The sequence below is a fragment of the Acipenser ruthenus genome, chromosome 7 (assembly GCF_902713425.1).
Source record: "Acipenser ruthenus chromosome 7, fAciRut3.2 maternal haplotype, whole genome shotgun sequence".
Lineage (NCBI taxonomy): Eukaryota > Metazoa > Chordata > Actinopteri > Acipenseriformes > Acipenseridae > Acipenser > Acipenser ruthenus.
Window position 1 is genome coordinate 64,286,558 of NC_081195.1, and position 27,304 is coordinate 64,313,861.

The following is a 27,304-nucleotide window of genomic DNA, read 5'->3' on the forward strand; positions in this document are numbered from 1 at the left end:
GTTAACTTACCTTTTTTAACTTTAACATTAATCTCATTTGAAACCATGTGTTCTAACATCTTAAAGTTAAATTTGTACACTGCTGAACTTATCTTAAAACCTCATCAAACCAATACTGTTAAAAGTCTGACTGTGACTATAAGACCAGAAGACTGGTCTAATGACTCCCCTGGAGCTGAGGCTTGGGTTCAAGGCTGGGAGCTACTGTATGAGCCTGAAGAAAAGCCTCCCAAGGTCATGGCCAAGACGAGGCCTGTCTCCGGGAAGAAAGATATGAAAAAATATTTAAATGTTATTTTAAAACCATTGTTTCATTAAAATGAGCAATCAAGCAACATTTATGGATTTTTATAAGAATACCAGGGGGTAAATGTCCTCAAGCCAGCATCGAGGACTCCAAAGCTTATGGAAAAGATTGGGTACAAAGCAATGGAGGGGTGGTATTAATACATTATCATAAGCTGCTGTGGCACATGGAAAAGAGGAGCAGAATGAATAGCTTTTCCCGACTAGTACAATAACACAGCATGTGCATTCACACAGAAATGCAACAATACCTCTATGTCACAGATTTGAAATCACTGATCATTATTGCCAAAAAGGGTCTCTAACTGGCATTACCGTTTCTCCTTTTTGCATCTATCACAGCTGCTAGCCACCTCTTGGAAGTCACTAATAGGAACATTTCCCACTTGCATGTGTTGTTCGTAACTTGATGTGGGGCTCGATAGGCTGGGGTAACTCACTGCACAGACGGAGACTGGGTTGCTTATGCATGCCATCCCAGCGCAGTTACAGACCTGATGATGACCTGCCTCATTTATTGTGCTTTTCCCTGCATTACACAACTATGAATTGCAACAGACAGAGGTCCTATTCCCATACACTGTAATAAAGTCATACACTTTAAATATCTGCATTCAAGGGAATCATTGTATCTCGGGGTTTGGCTTCAAACAGTCTATTTCCATTGAGCTCCCATTGCTCTCTCACCTAGTGTCTTTCAGCCAGGTCCCTCCCTGATGAGAGCTGGCAATGCTGCTCCCTGCTAGCCGTGGCCTAGAAGGCAGAAGACGACAGACTTCTTTGTTGCAGAAAAAAGTGCATTATGTTGAGGATTTCACACAGCGAGCAGACAGTGTACAAATGGATACTATGAAATTGCTATTTAGTTTAATCTCTTTTTGATTTTTCTGAACCCGGGGTGTAACTGGAGCAATCGTTTGAATTCTCAGAAAAAAAAAACACTCCCCTGCAGACCTTGAGATGCTCAAGTAGCATTTTAGCAATCTTCCCTCAATCCACCTACTCATTTTGGCTTCGCTTAAATGTCCCCTTTTCTTTAAAGCCTTGCTCTCTCTGTGATTTGTTTCCTGCGTCGCTGTTCAGAGCACAATCTCAAGGACAGCAGCAGACTGAAAGTGGCTGGCTTCACCGTCCTTCCTGCAAGCATGGTGAATGCTGGGGAAGATTAGCAATTTGAATAGAAACAGTGAGTGCAACACTCATTTGCATATACAGGGGAATGTTGTAGTGTTATTTAATATCAGGGACGTTAATGTTGGGTATTTGCTCTGAGGGTGCAGTCTGGGGAGCACATATATGCGTCAATTTGACTATCTTGGCTGGGGATCCTACGGGGAGGCTAGATCGGCCCCTACTAGACAGGCATATAGTGAGTTGACTCAGGCAGGGGCGAAATTACAGGCATTATTGCAGAGAGAGTATTTTTAACATTAGGTAGATAGATTACGTTTACAATTAGCCATTAAAATTCAAATGTTGAGTACAGCACAGTCATGGTAAAGAATCAAGTGCAGTTAACTTTTAATGACTGGTGAAATACCAACAACAAGCTATAAAAAAGGCTAACAAGTTGCTTGGATATATTGTGAGAAGTGTTGAATTTAAATCAAGGGAAGTAATGTTAAAACTCTACAATGCATTAGTAAGACCTCACCTAGAATATTGTGTTCAGTTCTGGTCACCTCGTTACAAAAAGGATATTGCTGCTCTAGAAAGAGTGCAAAGAAGAGCAACCAGAATTATCCCGGGTTTAAAAGGCATGTCGTATGCAGACAGGTGAAAAGAATTGAATCTATTCAGTCTTGAACAAAGAAGACTACGCGGCGATCTGATTCAAGCATTCAAAATCCTAAAAGGTATAGACAATGTCAACCCAGGGGACTTCTTTGACCTGAAAAAAGAAACAAGGACTAGGGGTCACAAATGGAGATTAGATAAAGGGGCATTCAGAACAGAAAATAGGAGGCACTTTTTTACACAGAGAATTGTGAGGGTCTGGAACCAACTCCCCAGTAATGATGTTGAAGCTGACACCCTGGGATCCTTCAAGAAGCTGCTTGATGAGATTCTGGGATCAATAAGCTACTAACAACCAAACGAGCAAGATGGGCTGAATGGCCTCCTCTCGTTTGTAAACTTTCTTATGTTCTTAACAAAGTGCTGGATTCTAACTGCGGAGCACCCAAGGGTATCAAGTAGAAAATTCAAGTAGTGTATAAATGAAGTTGCAGGGTTTAGTGTGTCTGGAAATTGTAAGCTGCTGAAAAGCACATACCCTACTGTAGATCGATCGGACCTCGGTTATACACCTAACAAGCTGTATGACATAATACCAGGAGTCAATGGAGGAACTGGGGCCATAAATTATGTAGGGATAACTACTTTATTTAAAAGTGAAGTTTGTGAAAGCAGGAACTGGAGGAAATGCTTTTAGTGAGGTGATGAAAACCTTGAAGAGACTCTTTGCGACAGTCGGTTATCTTTTGGGGGTCAGGTTATAATAAGCATGCCAAAGGATCGCAGGAAGGTCTGGCCAAGCTAAGACCATTGAATACATTTACAAAGAGTGTATGATTAAGAAGGGGATGCAATCAACATCAGTATGTATGTTAGTGCAATATTAAGAGTTTAAAATGTGCCGTATGAGGTTAAAAATGATTAACTATTAATTATGAGAATCATACTGTACTTCAAATATGTTTTTACAGCAGTAATAAATTATGCAGTGAACCATATTATGTGAAGTCTCAGCACATGGTTATGGTATATGATACAGTGTATAGCTGGGATCTCTTCACTACAGGCTTTGCCAGGTGTTTATAAATCGTGTGTCTCTATGTAACTGAAATATACAAGTATATTTGGTAACTCTAACTTAGTTAAAGCCACAAGCTTCAAATATTCAAGGCTGGACACACTGATAACTGCCAAGTACTGATACATTGCCCAATGGAAAGAGTGTTTTACGAGGTACTATTGGATTTATCAGTGGATCTTTCTGTAAATGATACAGATGGTTTGTTGCAATTACATTTGCTCCTATGCTGAAGTTACCAATACAAATATTGTACTGCGAGTAAAATAAAAATGCCACCTTCTTTCTGAATGCAACAGGTTGCTTGTCTTTCCATTCTCCCCAAACAGAAAAACCTACTTACCTACCTACCCAACATTAGAAACCTGGGTCAGATTACAGCAAACCAACAGTTTTCCATCGATCCTAGTAAAGTATATATTAAACTCCAACAGTCTTTGTGAAAATCTGTGGAACAAAAATAGGAATTTGTTTTGAGGATTGCTTATAGTGTTCATAGTTCTGCTGTGTTAATAATGAATCCTGATGTTTTATAGATGTCATGGGTAAAGAAGCAGTGTCGTAAACATTGTCAAAACATTTCTTTTTTTGTATTCTTGTATAAATGTTACAATTATAAAAAAGAAATACAAGATACAGCTGGAGTAACGACTCAACTCATTAAAGTGTTACAGCTTAGTGCATGCTTGGAGTTTAATGGCAGTTTAATTGGAGTAAATCTGTCATGCAGGATTGCAGGTACATGAGCTGATGAAATACCAACCAAGTTAGACCAGCAAGCCAGAAAAAAATTAAGTAACCACTGGCAGGCAATTTGGGTGAACTCACTGTATCGCAGTCCCAGGCTCATCACACAGCAGGTGTCCCTTTTATCCTGGAGTTTTACAGTGGGGAAGGGAAGGGGCAAGATACTCTACTTTGTTTTCATTTGGTTGGTGTTTTATGTACATCTGCAAGGAGACAACTGGAGGAGCGTGACTTAAGTTGGATGGTTTATTATTATTATTATTATTATTATTATTATTATAATAATAATAATAATAATAATAATAATAATAATTCACCTTCGACTTTCCCAGTAGATGCTGCCTACTCTGTCAGTTTGAAGTAAAGGGCACAGCCTACTGAGAAATAACCCCCGAGAGATGCATGCATCTACATCTTTTATTATTTGGGGTTTCATTTTATTCAAGTCTTTATTCATGAAATGTTTTCTTAAAGCTCTGTGAATAGGGCACAGTAAGTTTTTGCATGGAATGCTCTTCAGTTGACCCTGGATTGTCTGAAATGAGGCTTGCCTTCAGGCAATCTAAAAAATACAACAAGACCAAACTTTTCAATGTCATCTGCCATTGCCAGTAATTACACTCTTAATAGTTTTTAGTTAACAGTTCATTGAGTTTGTGATGAAGCATTATAAGTACAGCTTTATAATTGCAATAGATTTGTCTCCAAACTTTACAAAAAACTGAAGAGTGTTTGAGTGACTTGCACATTAGAATATGTTCATGTGTTGAATGAAAGCAATGGATGATAACATTGCATAGTTAGGGTCTTGCAGTACATCAGGTACACTATCCTCAGCAGACACATCCCATACTTTGTTCTATTTGTGTGCTGTAACCCTGATTCGTTCAGCTGGTGTTTCCTTGGGGAAAATCTCAGGGTTAACACTTCTGGCACCCCAGTGGATGAAACATGTAAAGAATATTTAATAACTATGGACCTGATCTGGGCTGGGAGCACTCTGGGAAGGACAATCCGCTGGGGATTATCAGTCTGCTCTACTTTACAAGTTCACAGGAGGCTGTTGGCTCACTCCTGTGTAGAATGGTACAGTGTCTCTTCTGTGAATTCTTCCTTATTACCCAGAGACAGTGGGCTATATTTAGTAAAGGATGACGGTTTATTAGTTGCTGTTCTGCAGAATGTAATAATGTATTCCACAAAAATAATCGTTCTGTTTTGTCTGCGGCTCTTATCCGTACTGTTATGTCTTACATTTGAACTGTTCCCCACTGATAACTGATAGACCTTCCTAATGAAGACTTCAGTCCCATGAGTGCTAACTACATTGCTTTATGTTCCACTGCAGATTGTAGCTTTACGGGAGCAGAATGCACACATTCAGAGGAAAGTTGCGTCAGGGGATGGAACTGAAGCCGAGCTTCTTGAAGAGACTGAAACCAGTCAGAAGGTCCATGGAAAGGTATGGCCTAATCCTACAGCACCTTGTTCATATTAGTCTCTTCTCATCATTATTTTCTTAAAGATTGGTATGGTTATGAAATATCAGTTATTTCTATTAATGTCAGAGGCCCGCAAAAAAGTGGTGTTGGAGGCTTGTAAAACTTTTGCCTCTGGGTCTATGACCCTTCACGATGACTCAGACAGTACCACAGCATGGTATTTCTGTGTTGATTTTTGGAGGACCCCTTGAAACCTCCTCAAGACCCCTAGGGGGCCACAGACCCCCGGTTGAGAACCCCTGATCTACAGTGTAGCACAGGTTTGCACAAAGGATATACATCATCAAAGCCACTCTCCCAAAATGTATTAAACTTTGGAAATAAGGTCATGGTGTCATACTTTTTCATGATACTGACACCAGTGTTATTTAAATCCATTGATGTATCTATATATACAGTTGTGTGTAAATGTATTAGAACACCCCATTGCTTCTGTAGACTCCATGCTTGACAGTAGTACCAACTATACAAGAGAGTTTGTGGAAACAACTTCAAATTACACTAGAGATTTGAGAAAGTACACAGACACAATGTCAAAAAGATACCAAGCTGTTGTTGATGACAATAATAAATCTTAGCGTTAGACACTTTCAGACCTAGCTATGTTTTTAGTTTTTAATTAATTTTATGTAAGATGAGTTTGCAAAAAATGTGTAACTAATTTCTGTATTAAATGAATACATTTTTTGTGTGCAAAGCTCAATAAATGACACACTACTGTATAATCTGTGCAGTTTAACAGAGTGGCTCTTTGTCTCCTCCCTGTGAAGCGTCTGTCGAACGGCTCCATTGACTCCAGTGACGAGGCCAGCCATGTGGTGGAGCTGCAGGAGCTCCTGGAGAAGCAGAACTATGAGCTGGCCCAGATGAAGGAGCGCATGTCCTCCCTGTCTTCACGAGTCTCAGAAGTGGAGCTGGAGCTGGAGACCGCAAGGAAGGACCTGCTCAAGTCCGAGGAGATGAGCAACAAATACCAGAGGGACAACAGAGAGGTGAAGCATCAACAGATACTCATGCTGTGTCTATTAGAGTTTCGTATGATACTTTGCTTACCATGCTCATTTAATGCATATCTTCTCACAATTTTGTCTGTTTGAGAGTCTGCCGTTCCCCATACTCAACCATGGCTGGAATCAAACTGCCTACCGAGAGGTGCAAAGGTTTTACAGTTTATCCAGTCTCTTAGCCACCAACACCTTTTGAAATTAGCCAGCGAAAATTGCTGCTAGTGGTTTCTTTGCTATTTAACTGTTTCTTGTCACAGCTGGGGTAATGCCTTGTAACCATTGAGGGAGTGTGCCTAGGTTCTTTCAGATTAATAGGTCGAGAGTTTAACCCAGGGGTAACTCATCCTAGATAAGTCTTCAGTGAATACTCTTGGGCATGCTGGATGCACATGAGCTGGCTAAGTGAATTCTCCTTCAAAAATAGTCTGTACGGGGACCAGTATTAGTCACTCTGTACCTAACTTTGTTCTTTAAAGCAAATGGGCGTTGCTTTGTCAGTATTCACTGGTAAAAGCTCAGCATGCTACACTGCTGAAGTCCAAGTGCACTGAGTGAGCTTGGAACTCTGAAATCAAAGCTTCATGCAGTGAGGTCCAATTGTTTTACTTTTACTCTGACAACCGTCTAAATTGTTTTAAAGCTTTTTAACTTCAACTTCATTTTTACTGATTCCATAAGCACAGAGGGACGTATCATTGAAGTGTTTATTAAGATGCATTCCCCATTATGAATCTGCAAGTCTTAGTGTGTTTCTTTGTTGGGAGTGTACCTGAAAAGCCATCTCTGATCCCAACAATATGTGCTGTTGTCTTTGTGCAGGCGCTGTGCCAGAAGGAGGACATGGAGGAGAGGATTACCACGCTGGAGAGGCGCTACCTCGGTGCCCAGAGAGAGTCCACCTCGGTGCACGACATGAATGACAAGTTAGAGAATGAGCTGGCAAACAAGGAGGCCTTCCTGCGCCAGGTCCAGTGTCCACCCAGTGATAGACGAGAAGAAAACAAGCTTTTTTAATAAGAGGGCTACACAGCTGTGGCTACAAGTTTTGCATCACCTAGAATTTTAGGATTGAGACATAGTTAAAACACAAAATTATGTATATATTAACATAATTTAGATGTTTTATTTAATGTCCTGTAATCAAAAAAACTACAAAAGGATATCACAAAAGTCTACTGGAAGCCATAGTAGTAGTACGGTATTTCATGTTAGATTTTTTAAATGTCACATTTTTCAATTTCGTTAAGTATATGAAAAACTACAAAGCGGTATGTAATTCAATATGTTAACGTAACATTATTCAACAGGTTTCATTCGACCCGAAAATGAGTTAATTCTATAGGGTAATGGAAAGCTTTTGGCCATAGTTGTAGATAGACATATTCAGTTTAACAGCACATACACACTTATTAGATGTTCTTTTGGTGTGGCTACTAGGTCTTAAAAATATAATGTACTGTATTGCCTTGATTACAATCTCTACTGAGCAATTAAACATTTAATATGTTTTCTTCACATAGAAAAATATCTGGCATTAAAACTCAGGCCAGCCCTCTCCACCAGGTTGGTTAACACAAATTAAGAGTTAGATTTTTTAAACATTTTCAGTTAGAAGTCTGCTTAATAAATGGTATGGCCATGACTTTTTTGAAACTGGGGTACATGTAAATGACACGGGATTCAATATTTCCTCTAAAGGGGTCACTGAACTCAGGAAATCTGGGGATTTCAATGTCTGAAGAGCATCATGGAGAAGAGGAATGATCTATAGGAATGTACAGTACCTTTACAAGGGTTTTATAACCTAGTAAAGATGGAAAGGTGAACTAAACAGAACTAGATGTTTGGGGCCATTGAAAAGGATACCAAAGCTAATTATGTAGGATACATTTAGAAAAAATAATGAGAACAAATTTAATGTAAACTTGCTTTGTAGAAGTTGCATTTGAAATTTAAATAATTGATCCAGGTTGAATTACTACATAAAGAATCTAGTCAGTAAGGTCAGGTGTAGGTCATGGCATTTGTCTAAGGGTTATTCTACAGTAGTACTCTCATTACAAATCTCCACTTCTAGCTTATTTTAACTACAGTCTCGTGATGAAGTACATGTTTGACATTTATTAACCTTAAAAACATATAGAGGAGATTTGTCAGAGTTGCATTTTCTTAATTTTATTAAGATCATTTACACTAATAATTTAAATAAGAAAGCAGTTTCTGGTTTTCAATACAGGTGTAGTTAATCATTCTGTGTGACCTTAGGCAAAATCATATTTTGATTCTCTGTAAATTGAATGAAAACAGGATCCCACTGGAAATTTCAGATCAAGGGCAATAAAAGCAGGAAAAAGTCTTGTAGATTTTTCTCATGGAACAGTTTGTATTATAACCCACTAGTGGTGGTGGTGGTTCAGCTGGCTTTCATAGAGTGCCAAGTGTCAGTCCGCTAACATACTCAAAGAGTAAAGAAGATAGGGAGGGAGGGAGGGATCAGAAGCTCTTCAGCTGTGGCAACCCAATGTTCTGGCTTGGAAATCAAGATTCTGATAAGCCTTTACATATGCCGCTCCAAGATCAAGCTTTAGTTTTACATTCCATGTAATTCCCTAATCAGTTGGGTATGTTATATCTGCCTTGCCAGTATCAATGCTATAGAGACATTAGCATCTGCAGTATTTTACAGTATTGCCAAGTTGCTGTTGGAAACAGCACAAGAGACAACGATCTGTGATCATTATGCTGTTTGTACAGTTGTACCCAGTTGAGAAAATGACTTTAAAAAGAGACACTGATCCCTTCAACAAGTGCCAACAGAATGTATGCAGACTCTGTCGTCTTTGCTGAAAGGTCTCTATGTTCCCAAGTTGTAAAAGAGTGGGTTGTAAAACCGGGTTCCTCTAAGATCTTGCAAAACAAAGGGTTAAATTGTATGACCCGTGTTACATCTCTGAAATTAGTTCTATAGTACTATTCAATCAAGATTTACAAAAGGGGGAGACAATGCTCCAAACTGAAATCACTTCAAACAATTTTCAAATATAGAAACAAAGTTTCTTCTAATACCTCAGTAACTTTTTAAACAAGCATGTTTTTTGAGGCATATTACCAGTTATATCTACAGTGCAATAGTGCAAGGACAGTGCATTAGCTGAGCGTCCAGTAAGGTGGTGCGTAGGTTAGGCAAGTCCAGTGCATAGTAGGAGGGGTAGATCAAGTGCAATCTAAACAGGTGGAGGAGGCAGCAGAAGGCAGTGAGAGGACAGAGGACAGAGCTTCTGCAGAATGAAATCACCCCAGATCTCCTCCTTTCCTGACCAGATTTCTTTGTGCTCCACTGTAGATGGAGGAAAAGAACCGGCAGTTGCAGGAGCGCCTGGAGCTGGCTGAGCAGAAGCTGCAGCAGACCATGAGGAAGGCAGAGACGCTGCCTGAGGTGGAGGCTGAACTGGCTCAGAGGATAGCAGCTCTTACAAAGGTGACACTCTTGGAGACAACATTGCTGCCAATCACAATTCAACAATACAGGGCGGAGTGACAAGTCACAGACCATAGCCAATCCATGTCAGTACAGGAAATGAGGATCATTGTTCAGCTATTGGCACATTTTGATTCACTTCTTACACCATTGGTTGTGGACATTTTGGATAGGTCTCTGAACTTTCACCAATCGTTGTTTCAAGTTGACCTCAAAGCAAAAGCTGATGAATTTGAGGGAAAAGCATTTATGCACTGAGGGGATTTATAATAGCTGCATTAAAACCGTGCATAACAACCAATTATGTTTAACACTTAAGAAAGAAAGCAAAACTATTTTAGTAGAGGCTTGGTGGTCCAGTGGTTAAAGAAAGAAGGGCTTGATACCAGGAGGTCCCCGGTTCACTCAACCTCCTTGTGCTCCGTCCTTCGGACACATAAAACCGAGGTCCTATTGTAAGTGACTCTGCAGCAGTTGCTGATGCATAGTTCACCCCCTAGGCTCTGTAAGTCACTCTGGATAAAAGTCTCTGCTAAATGACTAATTTAAATAATAATTTGGAGAAAGTTAAAAGGCCCAGCAAGGGTTCCTGCTTTCTTTCTTTAGGCATTCCTTTCTTCACTTTTCTCAAGAAATATCTCAAACCTGATGTATTCTTGTTGCTTCAACAGTCTTCTCAGCAGGCATACTGAAGTGTACATATTCCCTGTTTTCTCCTAATATTCTTATTTTGGATAATGCCCCTTGAACAATAAAATATCTGATTGCCAAGGGCTATATTATTACCAAATGTGTTTATATATGCTTGTGTTTCTTGTTCTATAAATTAACATCTTTTGTCTTCATACTGTTGCTTTGTAGTTTCACTTTACTTTTGCAATGTTGTATTTCAAGGTATTTTTTATAGTAGCTATAAAAGTAATTTTCACTTAAATGGATGGAAACCAAATACAAATCATTTTTGTAATGCTTTTCCCTTTTGCAACTGTAAACAAGACTTATTTCTAATGTGAAGCCTTTTTTGCTTCTACCAGCAGAGTCTTAGGAAGAAAGGATTATTGAGTTTATTTTTGTTATAGCTAAACAGGCCACTGAACTTTTTTTTAATGATTTGAGGCATGATGTTCAAAAGCTAGACCATTTAGTATTGGGTCTGTAGTTCTGAATTTCTTAAATGTTAAATTCCATATTGTGGTAAAGTAATGTTCAATTTGCCCACAATTAGTGATGTTTGGAATTGGCAAACGTGCACTACTAACCCATTGTGATTGTTCCCTTCTGCAGATGTCACGGGCAACATGTGTATGGTAGAGGTGCACCTACACAAGTATGCCACCTTTAGGGTTTTGCATATCTAGAGAATAGATATCTAGGGAGATGTGTGCTACTTGTTAGGTATCTATGAAATTCATAATCTCCACAAATAACAATTCTTTTGAACATCATCAAGCACGTCGAATTTCACATGTTTGACACACGGCATTAAAGAGACAGTCAAGGGAGACTTTAATTTGTGTTTGAAAATGTTTATCCTGCCATGAGATTACCAGGAGCTTAATGTTTGATGTTGAATCTGATGGTAAAAAGTGATTGATTTCCATTTGAAGTTAAGCCCACGCCTCCATGTATCAAAGTGTTCTTGTCGGTTCTGTTTAACGTATGTTCATTCTGTACTGTATTTAGGAAGCCTTGCGCTTTTGTTTTGTTTTTTTTGCTTCACCAAGCAACATGTCTACTGGCTAGGCTTTACTAACAGTGAACTTCCTTCTATACCTCTTGAATTTGCCTCTGCACATTGTCCACAACCTTCATATTTAACACATACTCTGCTGGTTTTGTTCGGCAGGATTTAATCTTTTTTCTTTTGAAACATTCTGTACTGTTTTATTTGGTGTGTGTGTGTCTTAAGTTCTGATTCTTCAATTTGTCCCTTTCCTTTTCCTTGACCGGTTAGTATGATCCAAGCTCTTCTACCTCATCTGATGAGTATCAGTATGTTATGGAAGCTAGACTCCAAGAAATGAACTCCATACTTAGGAAGGTAGTCCTACTGGACTTTACTTTCTATTGCTAATTAGAATCCATCAGACTTTTCTGTTGTAGCCAATCATTGTGTGGTTTAGCGCTTTTAAAGAGCTTTTTCCAAAGACAGCAGTTGTTTGGTTCAAACCATGCAGAAGCTGCATGTTACATCTGGCTGACTTTCATTGCTCATAGAAATATTAACGACCATATTTTGCTAATGCTTGGTCATTAACAGGCCTCTCAAGCTGACACATTTCAAGCAATGCTGTTCAGCTGCCTGATTTGAATGTTGTTTTTTTTTTTTTTTTATTTTTTTTTTTAAACTTGAGTTTGCGGATAGTAGTAGCTTGGCTTCTTTGTCTTGTTCTAATACCTGTATGAGAGTTGACGTTGCTGTTAAAATGACTGACTTCCCCTGTGTGTTACAGGCTGAGGAGAGGCACGGCAGCATTGAGGAGCGGATGAGGCACTTGGAAGGGCAGCTTGAGGAGAAGAACCAGGAGCTTCAAAGAGTGAGTCACACTTTTACATGTGCAAGAGAGCCTTCAACTCTATTTCACGTTGTCTCAATTTTATAAGTTTGTTTTATCCTCCCTACACATATACATTTTTATTTGTATCATGAGAACACCTCCTCAAATTTTAGATGGTAAAAACCTTTTATTATCATATCATAGTGACCTGACTACATGCATTCTAGGTTACATTTGGGCTAATGGAGGCTTGCGTCATCATGGGACCAATTTGTTACAGTTATTCTACATAATGTGAGTTTAGGTGGTAACTTAACTCGACTGAACTATTCAATGCTTTATCTTAAAAAACAATTGCTGAACCTATGCATGGGCATTTGTTATAGGTTTGTACTGTTCTACATGCTGTGAGTATATGTCTTTTCTTCTGTCTAATACTAATTAATATCTTCTAGATAAAGGAGCTTTTTTAATACACTTAAACTTTACTTCACTGTAGACGAGAATTGATAAGGCTTTTGTATGACAGGCCCGGCAACGAGAGAAAATGAATGAGGAGCACAATAAGAGGCTGTCAGACACTGTAGACCGGCTCCTGACAGAGTCAAATGAGCGCCTTCAGCTCCACCTCAAAGAAAGAATGGCTGCATTAGAAGACAAGGTATTGAAGTAACTTCGGCATTCAGCTTTTGAATGGTTAATTAAGCTATGTGGCTGCATGTACAGTGGTTGGCATTTCTACATTATGAACTGGTAATTTCAGTAAGATACATTTATATGGACTTATTACTAGTGAAGTCTGAATTATATTGCGTATTCAAAACTTTGATCACTCAACTGTAAATTCGGACGGAAAAATATAAGAAAGGGTAAGTTGGATAGTGTAAAATGGGTCCCTCCTGGTGATAGATTTTGTTTTTTGGGTATGCCTGTGCGTCTGAATGGGGTAGGCTGGGTAGAAAATTAGTATTTCAAATACTAAAAGTAATATTAGTGGCTCTCAATTGCCATAATAGTTGTAGGAATACTACATTGAAAATGAGAGAGGTGTTAGTATTTTCTCTTCCCCTTCCTGCTTGCCTGTGGGTTTTAGAATCCAACTAGTACTTAAACTAGCTATCAATCTCATTGTTCTTGCCAGTACCGTATATGTTTCACATCTTTCTCTCGTCTACAGAATGTTTTAATACAGGACTCTGATAACTTCAGGAAACAGCTTGAGGATTCACTCCATGATAAGGTAGGTCACTACATGTACATCTTAAACCAAAGGAACCAACATAGCATTGCATCTTCCCTTAGGCATGATACGTGTACTGTAAATGTATTTTACTCACCAAGCTTGAATTTCGACTGTATAGTAAGGACTGTGATATTCTAATTGATGGATATGTTTGTGTTTAGAGTAGACTTCTGTAACGACTCGGAAGACAGTTACCACAGAAAGTATAAGAGCCTCTCTGAGGTTCAGTCAGGGACAATAATGTAGTGACAATAAATGTTACCTTTTTTTTTTAAGGACCATCTTGCAGGGGAAATAGAAAAGCTGAGATCTGAACTTGAGCAGTTTAAGATGAGAACAGGATCCTTAAGTGAGCCAACATTTTCCAGGTAAGGAGCAAGGATGTAACTGTAACTACATCTTGGCTTAAATATGAGTTATATTTTAAATTTGGATAAGATAGTGTATTTGTCTCTTCATGATACATTCCACAGTAACTCATTTATAGAATGAATACCCTGATCCTTATTTCACACGTCACTTGTTTTAAACAAATTCTCCAAGTCTTAGATCCTCATGAAGGCCTACTTATAAATAGGTTTTGGCATGCAGTTAGTCACACTAATGAAAGTTATATCTTGGGATTCATTCTCTTGAATTTGATTTGAAACTTTCTGTGAACAATTAGGTACAAGAAGTTGTTGAAAATACACCCCATGTAAATCACAGCACAAAATCGTGCAGGGTCCTCTTTGTATCTGTTTGCATGGGATACGTATTTCAGCTTCCAATCCTAGGTATTACACAGCACTTTGTAAATGTAATTATTTACTGCATCTGTATTGAAATGTATTACCTTGCCATATTGTCTTTAATCAAGTAGGAAAATACCCAGAACTCAAATGCAAGACCAACTGTGTCACTGTGTTCTTTCCAACCCCACTCACCACAGCCAACATCTCTCTAAATCACTGGCCTTCAAGCTCACAGTCTTATCATCAGTCTGACACCACTCCAGCTTTTGACGGCAGAGCTGATAAGATGGATGCTCTTAAGCAAAGTGCTTCAGTGTTAAGTGCAACCACAGTCCTCCACTACTATACTGTAAACCCCCCTCTCATCCCAATAGCCTGTACAGAACCGAACTGGTTCAACAAAGACCAAACAATACATTGAGTAACATTTTTCCTGTAAGACGTCCTGAGAAAGCTTCACATTTACAATATCAGAAGTATGGTCCCAGCTTTTGAGTCAGGAAACTGTATAGTGGCTAAACGAGGACCTTAGCCACCATGACTATTTACCAGCGGAAAAAACCCACAACCAAGCTGTGATAATGATGTTTGTTTCTGTACATCAGTAACATTTTAAAATATGTCTGAGCTATTTTGAATAAACACATAACCACCTAGTAATATAGACTGATACTAAGTCATTTACCCATCAAAAATTGCTTTGTCAACTAATTTCTGATTTACAGTACTGGTAGTATTAACAACAAATAATAATCTGTCTGAGCCATATCAATGTGAAACAATATAAGCTCCTTACTCCTGTTATCAACCTCAGTCTACTGGGGTTACCAGTCCTTTCTGATTTATTGTTCTTCTTCAGAACATAGAATTTGTTTAGTCCGTTTTTCCTCAGCAAACAAAGAAAACCCCTCACATCAATATTAAACTCCAGGCCTAACTCCATTATAACATGATTTATAACTCCATTATAAATCATGTTGACGCAGACTTTTATTTATTGTCGCTAGCCTCAAAGGCTTGCTATGTAATGATGTCTGTGACATTAAGAAGTTATTGTGAAATGCAGCACTCCATACACCCCAGATTTATGTATGTATTTACAAATTGCTTATAAATGTAGTTTTTCTTTCGGAATCACAAGCAGGAACATGTTATACATTTGCCATTTTCTATTTAGTATGCTTTTGCACATAATACTCCATCTAATCTTAAGAAGGGATAACTCGCATATATCAAAAGTGCCCAAGTGCTGCATCGAATTGGAAGAGTGCGCCAAACTTTGTTTTTCCTTTTTGTTGTACCAACATGAGGTCCCTTCCTGCACAATCCCACGAAGTGTTTTCCCTTTTATAAAATAGCTTAATTTGAGCCTGTTGTGTAGAAAGCATTTCAATGTCTCCTGGTTAGTGGAAAGAAGTAATTCAGGAGATTCAGCCACTGCTTCTGTGTGTGATCTTGGTATGATCAGACTCTAGTCTGTACCAATTGGGCAGGTAGCGTCTGCATAATATATGCATGTATTTACTTCATATCTTTTTCATGGAAAATTATATGAAAACAAGAGACTGGTTTTGTCTCAGTTCACACTCTGCCCCCTATAACCTAACCGCTTTCCCTTTCCCACATGTAAATAATAGATATAAAAAGCAGCTATATAACGATACATTTACCATGTGAATAGTACAGCTGCGCGCCTACTTTTATTGTATTTACAACATCCTTAATTACGACAAAGATCAATTTACCACGAAAGACACTTCTTGTCAAAGCGGTTATCTCATTTTCTTTTTAGCATTACAGCATGTTTGGTAAATGTCATTTGTTGCTGAGGTACTTTAGAAACTTTTCATGGACATTTGTTACGAATACATAGTGTAGTTTTGAAATATACTGTAATGTTTTAATAGTTTGAAATATGTCTTGCGTCTTATCTCAGGACTCATCTGGACACTTCAGGGGAGCTGAGATACTCAATGGGTTCCCTTGCTGACAGCCAGTCCGATCACTACAGGTCTGCCAAAGTAATAAGGAGACCTAGGAGGGGCCGTATGGGTGTGCGGATAGACGACCAGAAGGTGAGTCCTTGTGTTTCCCTGTTTAACAAAAATAATCTTCACAATACAGCCTGGGAGAAGCTCCTCAGTATTGCATGTCTAGATCAATGATGTCTTCTTCAGCCTGATTGCTCTCTATTAATTTAGGCACACACCAGTACGGGGAATGTCTGCTCTTGCATCCTCTGGAATTAGTCCACCTGCAGTACAGAGTAGCTGAGCACATTCAGATCTGACTTCTCTTCTAGTGTGATGCTGCAATTGAAGTGTATTGCTACAGACCATTCAGAGAAACTACACTTGTTCAACCACTAGGTAGAGCTGCTGAAATCCCATTGGAATTAAAGAATATAAAAGCAGTTGGAAACAGGAAGTGATTTCACCCTACTAGTCAACATTCCCTTAACTTGAACTTGAAGTCGTCTTTTCTTCAAAGTAAGATATAGCCAAATACTATTTTTCATTCCTAATCATACCCCGCTTGTGTCTCTTGGTATTTAATATGCCTGTTGTCTATGTATCTGGCGTACAACAATAAGGGGACTGGATGGCTAGTGTTTTATTACACTGTTTAAAAAAGCACTTGGACTTAATAAGATTCTGTAATGCATTGTCATCACTTTAACTTAGTTTCATTAAATGTATTATTACATTTAAGCAGCAGCAAGCATAAACATGAACGTTAAGTTGAAAGATTCGCTGATTCTAATGTTCATTTTCCCTAGACTAAAAGACTTTAAGGTACAGCAGGGACCAATAAAGCTTTTATGAATGCATAAGTCATCCAAATATGATGGGTCTGTAATCAATGCATATAAGTGCTCTCAAATGCATGAATTCATAATAACACAAACCTGGCATTGTCGGTCCAACATGCATGCAGAGACTATTTATTTATTTATTTATTTATTTATTTATTTATTTATTTATTTATTTACATACATACTTTTTTTTCAAATTACATAAGCACAAATCTGCTTATAAGCCTGTCCAGAGGCCACCTGATTTTAGGTACTGAAATTGCTTCTGCACCAATACTCTTGTTAATAAGTAACCCAGGACACATAGGTAAAATATATATAAAAATACACTTTAATACAGTATTTTCGAAATTGTTCATTCTTTAAAGATGACACTGTTGCTGGCTGACACAGTGTTAGCAGGTTCCCTTCTCAGCTCTGTAAGCTGACTTGACACTCAATCCTTGACCTTTCTCAAGCAGGGACAGACAATTGTGCTGCATTAGATGGTGGTTAAGCCAGAGCCAGATTCAAACCCTGTGCTCCAGATGTGCAAGGCTAGTGAACTATTCAGCTTTGCCACCTAGCCTCTCAATTTTATTTAATAAATCTACACTAGGCCAAGTCACTTGGGGACCATGAGTGGGGTCAGCCTCAGCAGATCAGTGTCCTTGGAAGCCACCACCCCTTTGAAAGCGACACTGAAATGTCCGACATCGATGACGATGACAGAGAAACCATCTTTAGCTCCATGGACCTCCTCTCTCCTGGTGGACACTCTGATGCCCAGACGCTTGCCATGATGCTTCAAGAACAGCTTGATGCAATCAACAGAGAGATCCGGTAACTGGCACAAACATTGTCTCAGAGTTCAACAGAACTGTACATTTCTGGTACCTTGTGTGCATTACTGTTGAACAACTCACTGCTGTTGACTGTGTGGTTGAACATGACTATCCAAAACAGGTTTGATATGGTCTAAATCAGGGCTGTCTCTTGAACCAATGGATGGCACAAAAACCCTCTGTTTCATACCTGTTCAGCTAATTCTAGCTGATGCCTCCAGCTTCAGTGGGGATCAGAATGAATTAATCACAGACACAAATTAATTTATTAACAGTGCTGCCGGCAGTCAGGGCGCGTTGCTTCAAAGGTTTGCCGCTCCTTGTGATTTATGCCACAGCCGATTTATGAGTACAGTAGAAAGGTCTGTATGGGGCCCTACTGGAAACAATGTAGGGGGGAAAAAAAATCACATTTTAATTTGCAATTACATCTAAAAACAGATACGTTGATGAAGGCATTGGCCAATATATTTATATGTATGTACAATGTATAATAGTAGTGTACAGTAGTTAATATATAACTTTGAACACTACATCATAAGATATATGGCTATGGCCAAAAGTTTCACATCACCTGATAGAATTAACACATTTTGCTTCATAAAGTCAAATGAAACCTGTCAAATAATGTTACATTAGCATATTGAATTACATACTGCTTTGGAGTTTTTCATATACTTAACGAAAAACTGACAAAAATTAAAAAATGTGATATTTTGAAATCTAACATGAAATACTGTACTACTATTATTGCTTCTGGTAGACTATATGATATTAAATAAAATACCTAAATTATGCTCATATATATATATATATATATATATATATATATATGTGTGCGTGTCTGTGCGTGCGTGTGTGTGTGTGCGTAATGGTGTTCTCAACTCGTGGTTTCAGTTTGATCCAGGAAGAGAAGGAGTCGACGGAGTTGCGGGCGGAGGAGATTGAGAGCCGAGTAGCCAGCGTCAGTTTGGAAGGCTTGAACTTGGCTCGAGTTCACCCAGAGACCTCAATCACTGGCTCAGTCACCGCCTCCTCCCTGGCTAGCTCTTCACCGCCCAGCGGCCACTCCACTCCCAAACTGACCCCCCGTAGCCCAGCCAGAGAAAAAGACCGCATGGGGGTCATGACCCTGGTAAGCTTTTTTTAAGGCCATCATTTACGGAAATTGAAATGCGACTACAATCCTATACAACATGCAGAATTTATAGCCATTCTCACTACATACTAGTGCTGAGACTGACTGGGTCAGTGTTTTCAGTGGGGTTGTGCAATTTAGTGTGGAATGTAAAAGGAATAAGCTCCATTACTTTTTCCTTAATCCCAAATATTAGAGCAGAAACTAAGTATAGTTTGGAAGGGGCAAAGAAATCTACACCAAATGCCAAATACAGTAGACTTGCTAATATGAATTCTTGTAATCCAAATGGACCTATAATCCATACCATGCTATCACAATGACATGCATACTAATAGCAGTTGATAAAGATAGAAAGGACTGATTTCTGTTTAACTGAGATTATTGGTTTGTGTAACTATATGTCAGGTAATATCAAAAGATCAACAATACATTTATATAGTTTGATTTATTGTTTAAAACTACAGAACATTCAGTTGAGGGATTTTAAAAGATTTGAAAGTGGAATTATCCCTGAATACCCTTGAGTTAATCCAAGCCAGCATTCATTTTATTAAAAAAAAAAAAGCCATTCCGGGACATCTAAAGATTTATTTTAAATCTATATTGCTTCAGATTTATATTTTATATTTTTGTTTTCTACTGTAAAATGATGTAAACACACCTAACTCAGGAGTTTGAAAATTGTCAATTTCCCATTCCAAACTGTTATAAGTTACGATCATTGGTGAGCATAAGTAAATGTATAAGTGTGTGTGTAATATATATATATATAGAAATTGCTCGATGCTGAAGGCTCTAAGAGTACTTGTGAAACTGAGAGGTTTTTCTATTTGTGATTGTATAGTATTTTTCAATACTATAATTTGTATCCTTTTTCTCTGTTGCCTTGCAGCCCAGTGATTTAAGGAAACACAGGAGAAAGGTACTGTTTCACAACATATTTACAATTTTTATGCAATTTATTTTAGCAAGTACCATCTTGATATTGTCAGTGCAGCACAAAGGTTATTCAACACATTTCTAAATTAATCTACTGAAAATGTTTATTTATTATCTAGAACAAAGCAGGCTACATTGTGTACTGTACTATTTTTAACAAACTGATACCCGCAGAGACATGTGTTGGATAATGTTTCAGTTTCAGTTTGAAGTGGAGTAACTTACTTTGAACCGCCCTCAGATTGCAGCAGTTGATGAGGATGGTCGAGAAGACAAGGCCACTATAAAGTGTGAGACGTCTCCTCCTGCCACCCCCCGACAAGTTCGAATGACGCACACACTGCCATCGTCCCACCACAACGATGCCAAGGGGTGAGCTTCACAGCATCTGTCTTAGTTGGGATTCCAGTTATTCTCATTGTCACGTCCCAGGACAATCTTAAGAGATTCCAGTTATTCTCATTGTCATGTCACAGGACAGTCTTAAGAGATTCCAGTTATTCTTATGTCACAAGACATTCTTAAAACGCATGTACTTTGAGTTGAATGAATGTATTTCTTTTTTGTGTGTGTTTGTAGAATAACTGTTTTTATTAGTGTGTATTCGTGTTTTTTTGTGCTTAAATTGACCTTGTGAGTAAATGTGCTCTCTGTCTGGTTAAATGAGTATAATTTCCCTTTAACTGATGGCACATTACTTTCTTGTGGTTTGTTTACTTTGCTTGTCCAATGCATCTACAGGCTTTGGATGGTTTTGCAGAAGATTATGTGGTTTTATAGATTTTATTTAATTTTTTGCTTGTGGCTGGTTTATCTAAGCTTAAATTAATATATTATTATGTGGTATATGTTGTCACTTATCATTTATTACTGTTATTGTTGGCCTAATTACTGTTTTTTAGCATGTGTAATGAAGGCACCAGCATATTTTACCATTCGGGCTGAGTAAAACCAAGCAAGAAAGAGTTTCTGTAATAAGACCAATGTGTAACAGTCATTTCTTACCCCCTAAAACAGTGAGATTGTTTTAAAAAAGAAAAAAGGAAAACATGACAAATATTAATGCCTGCAGAAACGGTAATAAATAATGATTGTGAAAACTTAGTTTAGGATATTAACACCAGGTTTGCCACCAGATTACATGGATATATACTGTATATAGAAAATATTCAAAATGAACCTGTGTTGGCTGCAAAATGAAATCGCTATCTCATGTTGAACTTCCCTGCAAGTGGTATAGTATATTAGAAATGAAGACAATGTCATTGATGTATTACTCATTTATGTACAGTAAAAGAGAACCCTATAGCCACATACCAACTTATGCACTAAGCCCTCTGATGGCAGATGATTAAGCTTTTCTCTTCTAAAAAGAGTCATAATCTTTAGTGAGCTGAATTCATATACCGGGCTGTGGATAGCGTTGTTTGTGCATTCTGATGATATCTGTAAACACCAGATTTGCTGTGTAATCAATAGCCAGAGCTAATGTTGATTTAATTGGGTGATAAAATGTATGTTGCAGACTTTGTTCTTTAAAGACATCTCCCTCAAACCATGTTCATTCTTTTTGCAGTGTATCTGCTACACTGGAAGCTGAAGCCACTGCACTCAGCAGTGTCACCAGCAGCCAAGACTCTCTTCACAAAGCTCCAAAGAAAAAGGGAATCAAATCATCAATAGGCCGCTTGTTTGGCAAAAAGGAGAAGGGAAGACTTGCACAACTCCACAAAGATTATGGTGGACCAGGACAGGGTTAGTATCTGTCCCTTTTATCTTAGAGGTTGTGTAGCTAACAAAATAATTCTAGAAGTCTTTCTTTTTTCCGTAGATCTAACATGCAGTTTTGAAACACACGTTACTGAATACATATTGTATGTGGTATATATGGTACAATACTGGGTTAAAGAAAGCTACAGTGTATTTTCATCTTACTTTCAGGTAGTTACAGTTCCTTGGTCATTTCACCCAGAGAGTAGTGAAACTGAAATCCACACCTTATTTCCTGTCATTTAACCAGTCAGCTGTTTCCACCAAGGAGGGGACATGCTTTGACCCCAAAGACACTTCTAAAGTGAAATAACCCAGGAAGTGAAACCATAGCAAACTACCCGAAAGCAGCTCATGTAAACTGAGCTTTCTTTAACCTGTTGTGGTACTAGGTATTTTATATGAAATTACAAGCTGTTCTTCTCTTCCAAAACTGTGCCAATATATTCCCTTTCAAGTATGAAATGTAACCATTACCCAATGGGTATTTACCTCCTAAAGACCCGAATCCTGAATATTGTATACCAAAGTTGCTCACCGAGCCTTTGACGCAGTAATGACCACCCCCAAGGTACCAGAAGGACTGTGCTCACAGATCTCCGGTCCATTTTTTATTTCAGCTTACTGGATTTTGCATTGTTTGTGTGTTATACAAATGATATGTGATATTTAAACTTTACTGTAATCATTTTCTATTATGCACTGTTCCATATCCGGTTTCTAGTGGCTGCAAAACAAAAAGGGTAGCGCTGATTGTGATGACAGTTGCAGCAAGCTTTCAAATGCAGACTTTGGCTGATATGTTGCTTCCGCACTCGTCTTTATCAGATAACGCACCTTTTTTAACATATGTAAAACTTCTATTTTAAAATCCACAAAGGTCTGTAAATCTAGCCTCTTCCTTATCTTGCTGTCATTTGAAAGCTCTGTCTATCATAAACTGTAACTAAATCAGTCTATACTCTGTATGTTAAACTGCATTTGAAAGATTTGCATTGGAACTGACAGTTAACCTTGATGCAAAAGTTTCTTTTGAAATGTTCCTCATTAGTGTTGTGGCACGGAATCCCAGGATGCTGTTTCTTTGGCTGAAAAGGGCACAGTAGAATGTGAATGTTTTATAACCTGAGCACTGATATCTGATCCCTGTGTCATTTTAAGGGCCTAATTTTATATATATATAATTTGTTTTTTTTAAAAGAAAGAAAATGAAAAATGAGAGCAACCTACAGGGGAGTAAGAGCTCAGGGTATCATTGCTAACCTTTTTAAATGTAAGAAACAATCGAGGAGCATTCCAGAAATGACAAGCTCACAGCAATTTGGGATTTTTTTCTGGCTACTATTAAAATGGGAATTTCTCTTAGTCTGCTCCTAATCACATTCTGAAAACATGTATATGCGGCAATCCGAATTCATTAGTTCTATACATAATTTATTTGTCATGTGTAGCTGCAAGTACATAAGGGTGGTTGTTTAATCTGGTTGCTAAACATGTAGAGCACAATAATGAAATAATAGAACATCAACAAAATACATTCAGGGTATTCAAAGAAACAATGCAATGCAACCATGAGCTCGGTTTTTAATCTAAACAGTGGTGGACCTATATGCTGTTTTAATGATTTCCTGACAAAGGACTGCATGCATTGTTGGTCATTAACCCTAATTACTGTGCTGTAGTTTCTGTTCAGGTTCTGTTTTTGAGGATCTCTGCTTGTGATATTTCAGTAACCTAAAGTGTCTCTCTTGCAGTTAGAGAAATTCTAGTGCCTATTTTACCAGGTTTTAATTGACTGGCTGAATGTGATGTGATGCCAGTCAAGGGTGAAACGGTGTACAAAAGTGTGTCTTACTTGTTTGCAAAGTAAATGTTTAGAATTTTTTTTTTGTTTTTTTTTGTTTTGCTGCATAAGTAGGTTTGCATATTACAGAAATGTATTTCTTGTAGTATTTGTACAGTTCCATAGGATTGGGTGTGTTATAGTTATGTGTGAACAGCAAGAAGATGAAGACAAATGTCTCTTCTGCTGACTGCGTCTCCTGTTTGACTGATCTGGGATGTGATAGAGAGTAACTGCCTCTCCTGTTTGACTGATCTGGGATGTGATAGAGAGTAACTGCCTCTCCTGTTTGACTGATCTGGGATGTGATAGAGAGTAACTGTCTCTCCTGTTTGACTGATCTGGGATGTGATAGAGAGTAAATGTTGTTAACATGCAGTGTACAGTACAGCTTGTATTGGTATTGTTCTGTTCTGTTATCAGGTGATGGGTTGAAGCTGTGAGCTTCAGACTTTTGTTGGTATTGCAGGTCCACTGACTGTCTGGTATTTTTGTTTTCCTGATATGGCAGACTCCGAGCTTGGTGGACAGGATGCTGTGGGATTAGGAAAACTTGGGACCCAAGCAGAAAAAGACAGGAGGCTAAAGAAGAAGTAAGTGCTTGACATACAAGTATGCTTGTTAACATAAAACCCCAAATCTGTATTATAAAAACATGTAACATGCACACAGTACAAACACCCAAACAAAATGTCGTTTTGAGTCCTTTATACTATACTGTCACGCTCCAGCCAGGCACATTAGTGATGCAAAGCACCTGGCTAGCACCATGGGCCGCACCCACAGGCTATACAGCTGCAGTGTACTGGTCTTTTCAAATGTTCAAATCTTAAATACGCATTATGGGGCGGGCTCCCGAGTGGCGCATCCAGTAAAGGCGCTCCGCGCAGGATGTGCCCTATAGCCTGGAGATCGCAGGTTCGAATCCAGGCTATGTCACAGCTGACCGTGACCGGGAGTTCCTAGGGGGCGGCGCACAATTGGCTGAGCGCTGCCCGGGTAGGGAGGGCTTAGGTCGGCAGGGGAATCCACGGCTCACCGCGCATCAGCGACCCCTGTGGCCGATAGGGCGCCTGTGGCTCTGCAGCAGAGCCGCCAGATCTGTGTTGTCCTCCGGCACTATAGGTCTGGTGGCATTGCTGTGGATCTGCAGTGCGAAAAATGACGGCTTGGCAGGAGCACGTTTCGGAGGACGCGTGTTCCAGCCTCCGTTTCCCGAGTCGGCGCGGGGGTTGTGAGCGGTGAGCCGGGGATACAGATAATAATTGGGCATGCTAAATTGGGGTGAAAATCGGGGTAAAATAATTGGCGACGACTAAATTTATAAAAAAAAAAAAAATACGCATTATGGAAGGAAAAAAATAAAATGCAAACAATTCATTCAAAGTCTGTCCTATTGATTTGACCTTACATGCCCGTGCCATGCACTATTGTCCAACCCCACTTGGTTGGTACACTAATTGGAATTAGAAAGGTTTACCAACCATTTTTTAATGTGTTTTTAATTATTGTCAAGAGAGACAGTCACTTGTACATGGTTGGATGAGCATCTAATGTCCTTTTGTCTCATTAACAAAGACAGCCTTGCCAAGTTGGCAGCATTTATATCCTACTTTTCAAGCAGTTGTGATTAAAGCCTTGCTCTGGTTTACAAAGTGTTACAGATTTTGGTGAAACTATAAGCTATGACACCCCATGAAACCCAGAACTGCTGCAGGACAAACACGTTTGCTTCACTTTTAACCTATTCAGTTATTTCACATTTTTACAATTATTAGTAAGTATATCTTCATAACATTTCTTCTTTTCTGGCTCTAGTATGCATCGTGCAGCTTGTCAGAGAGTGACACAAAACCTCCCTGACATGCAAAATGCTTTTTAAATTATTTTCTTTAATCCTTTGCTTGCCATATTATCCTTCTGAATTTCTAATAATGACTTTCAATTGTGGTGAGTGACCTGTAATTTTACCTGGAGAAAAATTTGAAAAATCTCCCCATGGTCCCCAAGATGTAACCAAAGAAAAGCCTGATTACCTTCAGAGCACCCCAGTCCATTCTCAACGCACCACCTGTTGTCATCCTGCATGAGGCACAAAAAACAAAAACTTTTTTTTTCCCTTAAGGTTTTAAGATCTCCCTTGCTTTACTATCCTTTGCCGCAGCCATAAACGGTTTGGATGGCGACATTACTATCTCAGCCTGTGCTGTGTGTGTGTGTGCTAGTGTGCTCCTGAAGATCGGAGATGCTACCCCCCGCACCCCAGAGTCCCTCTTTAATAACTTGCTTTCTGCAGCTTGTTGCTTGCTCTTGCTTGCTCTGCGTATTGATGGCATATATTCAATAATATGTGTGTGCTTTTGTTTCCCATCCATCTCTCCTCATCACATGAAACAAATTAATAAAGCACATCTGGGTAAGTGTGATCACTGAGGCTGCTGAGCATCTTCATTGTCGGCAGCATGCTGTTGTTTCTTTCCTGTGTGTGCAATCATTGCCTATTAATAACATCACTGTATCCACCGCTAAGGAAAAGCAACTGGTACCGGAGCTGTCATCACGTCTCATGACTGTTCACATTCCCCCCCATCCCCTTGTTTTAATTTACAGTGAATGGGTGTTCTCCCTTGAAAGAACTCGGTACACTATACATTGTATCGATTTCTGGGACTCAAGTTTACAGACTTGCTTTTGAGGAAAAGAAGACCTCAGCCTGGGAGCCTGGCCTCCCTCGCAGTGGTCATCCATTCTCAATGTGTGTGATTGATTGTACCCTTTTCTAATGTTGTTTTTTCAGTCATAAAATATAACCAGTACCTGACCTGGTTATAGGGTGTCATGTCTTTTAACTGTTTACTTGTAAATGTTTGAACCATTTTCTTCCCTCATTAGCCATGTGTGTGTGAAACAAGGAGGTGTGTTTCCCTGTGGTTTTGAAGCCCATTTATCCTGCTCCAGCCCTGCTGTACTGTATGTTTCCTGAAAAAAAAGGATATGTAGGAATGTTTTTGAGTAAAAACAATTTGAGAAGAAGACATCTGGAGACTGCTTGAGATGGATTTAGCCCACTGTTTAGCTTAAGCAGGAACACAGAAACACCATGGGAGATGCAACACCATACAAGCAATAACCACACTGAAATCATCACAGTTTCTAAATTCTTTGAAAACACCACTGCCGATCAACCCTCAAAGAGCAGAACACAAAAAGAGCTATCAGCAAGTGCGGTCCTGTTATAAAACTGAATGAAATGATCGACTACAGTACAAGACATTCGACTGATGTTTCTTATGTCCGTCACAATTAACTAAGGTAGCTGACTTGTTAAATATCTGCTGTGAATATGTCTAAGTAATAAAGCTAACCCTGTCTGATCAGGCTGATACAAGGCTGTCCCAGCATGATTTTTAGCAATATGTTAAATTTATTTCTCCAAAACTAAGTACGTTCTTCTCTTGATGATTTGTAAAGCCTTAACTGAGGACCTGACTGTTATAAATTAGAACAGCAGAGAGCAATGCAGAATGACATGTATCTGATCCCTTTGATACAGTCCAATTTACTCTCATTTTGAACAGTCTGATGTGGGTGCTTGTCACAGCTTTCACAGCTACGCAGTTAGGAACCATTATAATCTACATT

General features: G+C 38.8%; 1 protein-coding gene across 14 annotated transcripts in view; it reads left to right on the top strand.

The window, feature by feature from the left end:
* The window catches only part of LOC117971779 (liprin-alpha-2), a 178,168-nt gene that overhangs the window by 133,015 nt on the left and 17,849 nt on the right, over window positions 1-27,304 (top strand). For 13 of the 14 annotated variants that reach the window (XR_009329204.1, XM_059027571.1, XM_059027572.1 and 10 more), the window contains 15 exons: window positions 5,217-5,330; window positions 6,141-6,362; window positions 7,197-7,343; window positions 9,721-9,855; window positions 12,309-12,392; window positions 12,883-13,014; window positions 13,531-13,593; window positions 13,873-13,964; window positions 16,267-16,405; window positions 17,744-17,967; window positions 18,867-19,104; window positions 20,003-20,032; window positions 20,291-20,421; window positions 21,626-21,804; window positions 24,174-24,255. Coding sequence is in view for 13 of the 14 variants with exons in the window: in XM_059027571.1 (XP_058883554.1) it covers window positions 5,217-5,330; window positions 6,141-6,362; window positions 7,197-7,343; window positions 9,721-9,855; window positions 12,309-12,392; window positions 12,883-13,014; window positions 13,531-13,593; window positions 13,873-13,964; window positions 16,267-16,405; window positions 17,744-17,967; window positions 18,867-19,104; window positions 20,003-20,032; window positions 20,291-20,421; window positions 21,626-21,804; window positions 24,174-24,255 (2,012 nt within the window). In the remaining variant the exon portion in view is untranslated. Of the gene's footprint in view, window positions 1-5,216; window positions 5,331-6,140; window positions 6,363-7,196; window positions 7,344-9,720; window positions 9,856-11,809; window positions 11,897-12,308; window positions 12,393-12,882; window positions 13,015-13,530; window positions 13,594-13,872; window positions 13,965-16,266; window positions 16,406-17,743; window positions 17,968-18,866; window positions 19,105-20,002; window positions 20,033-20,290; window positions 20,422-21,625; window positions 21,805-24,173; window positions 24,256-27,304 lie in introns of all 14 variants that reach the window. The other variant, XM_059027580.1, reaches the window with a different exon arrangement.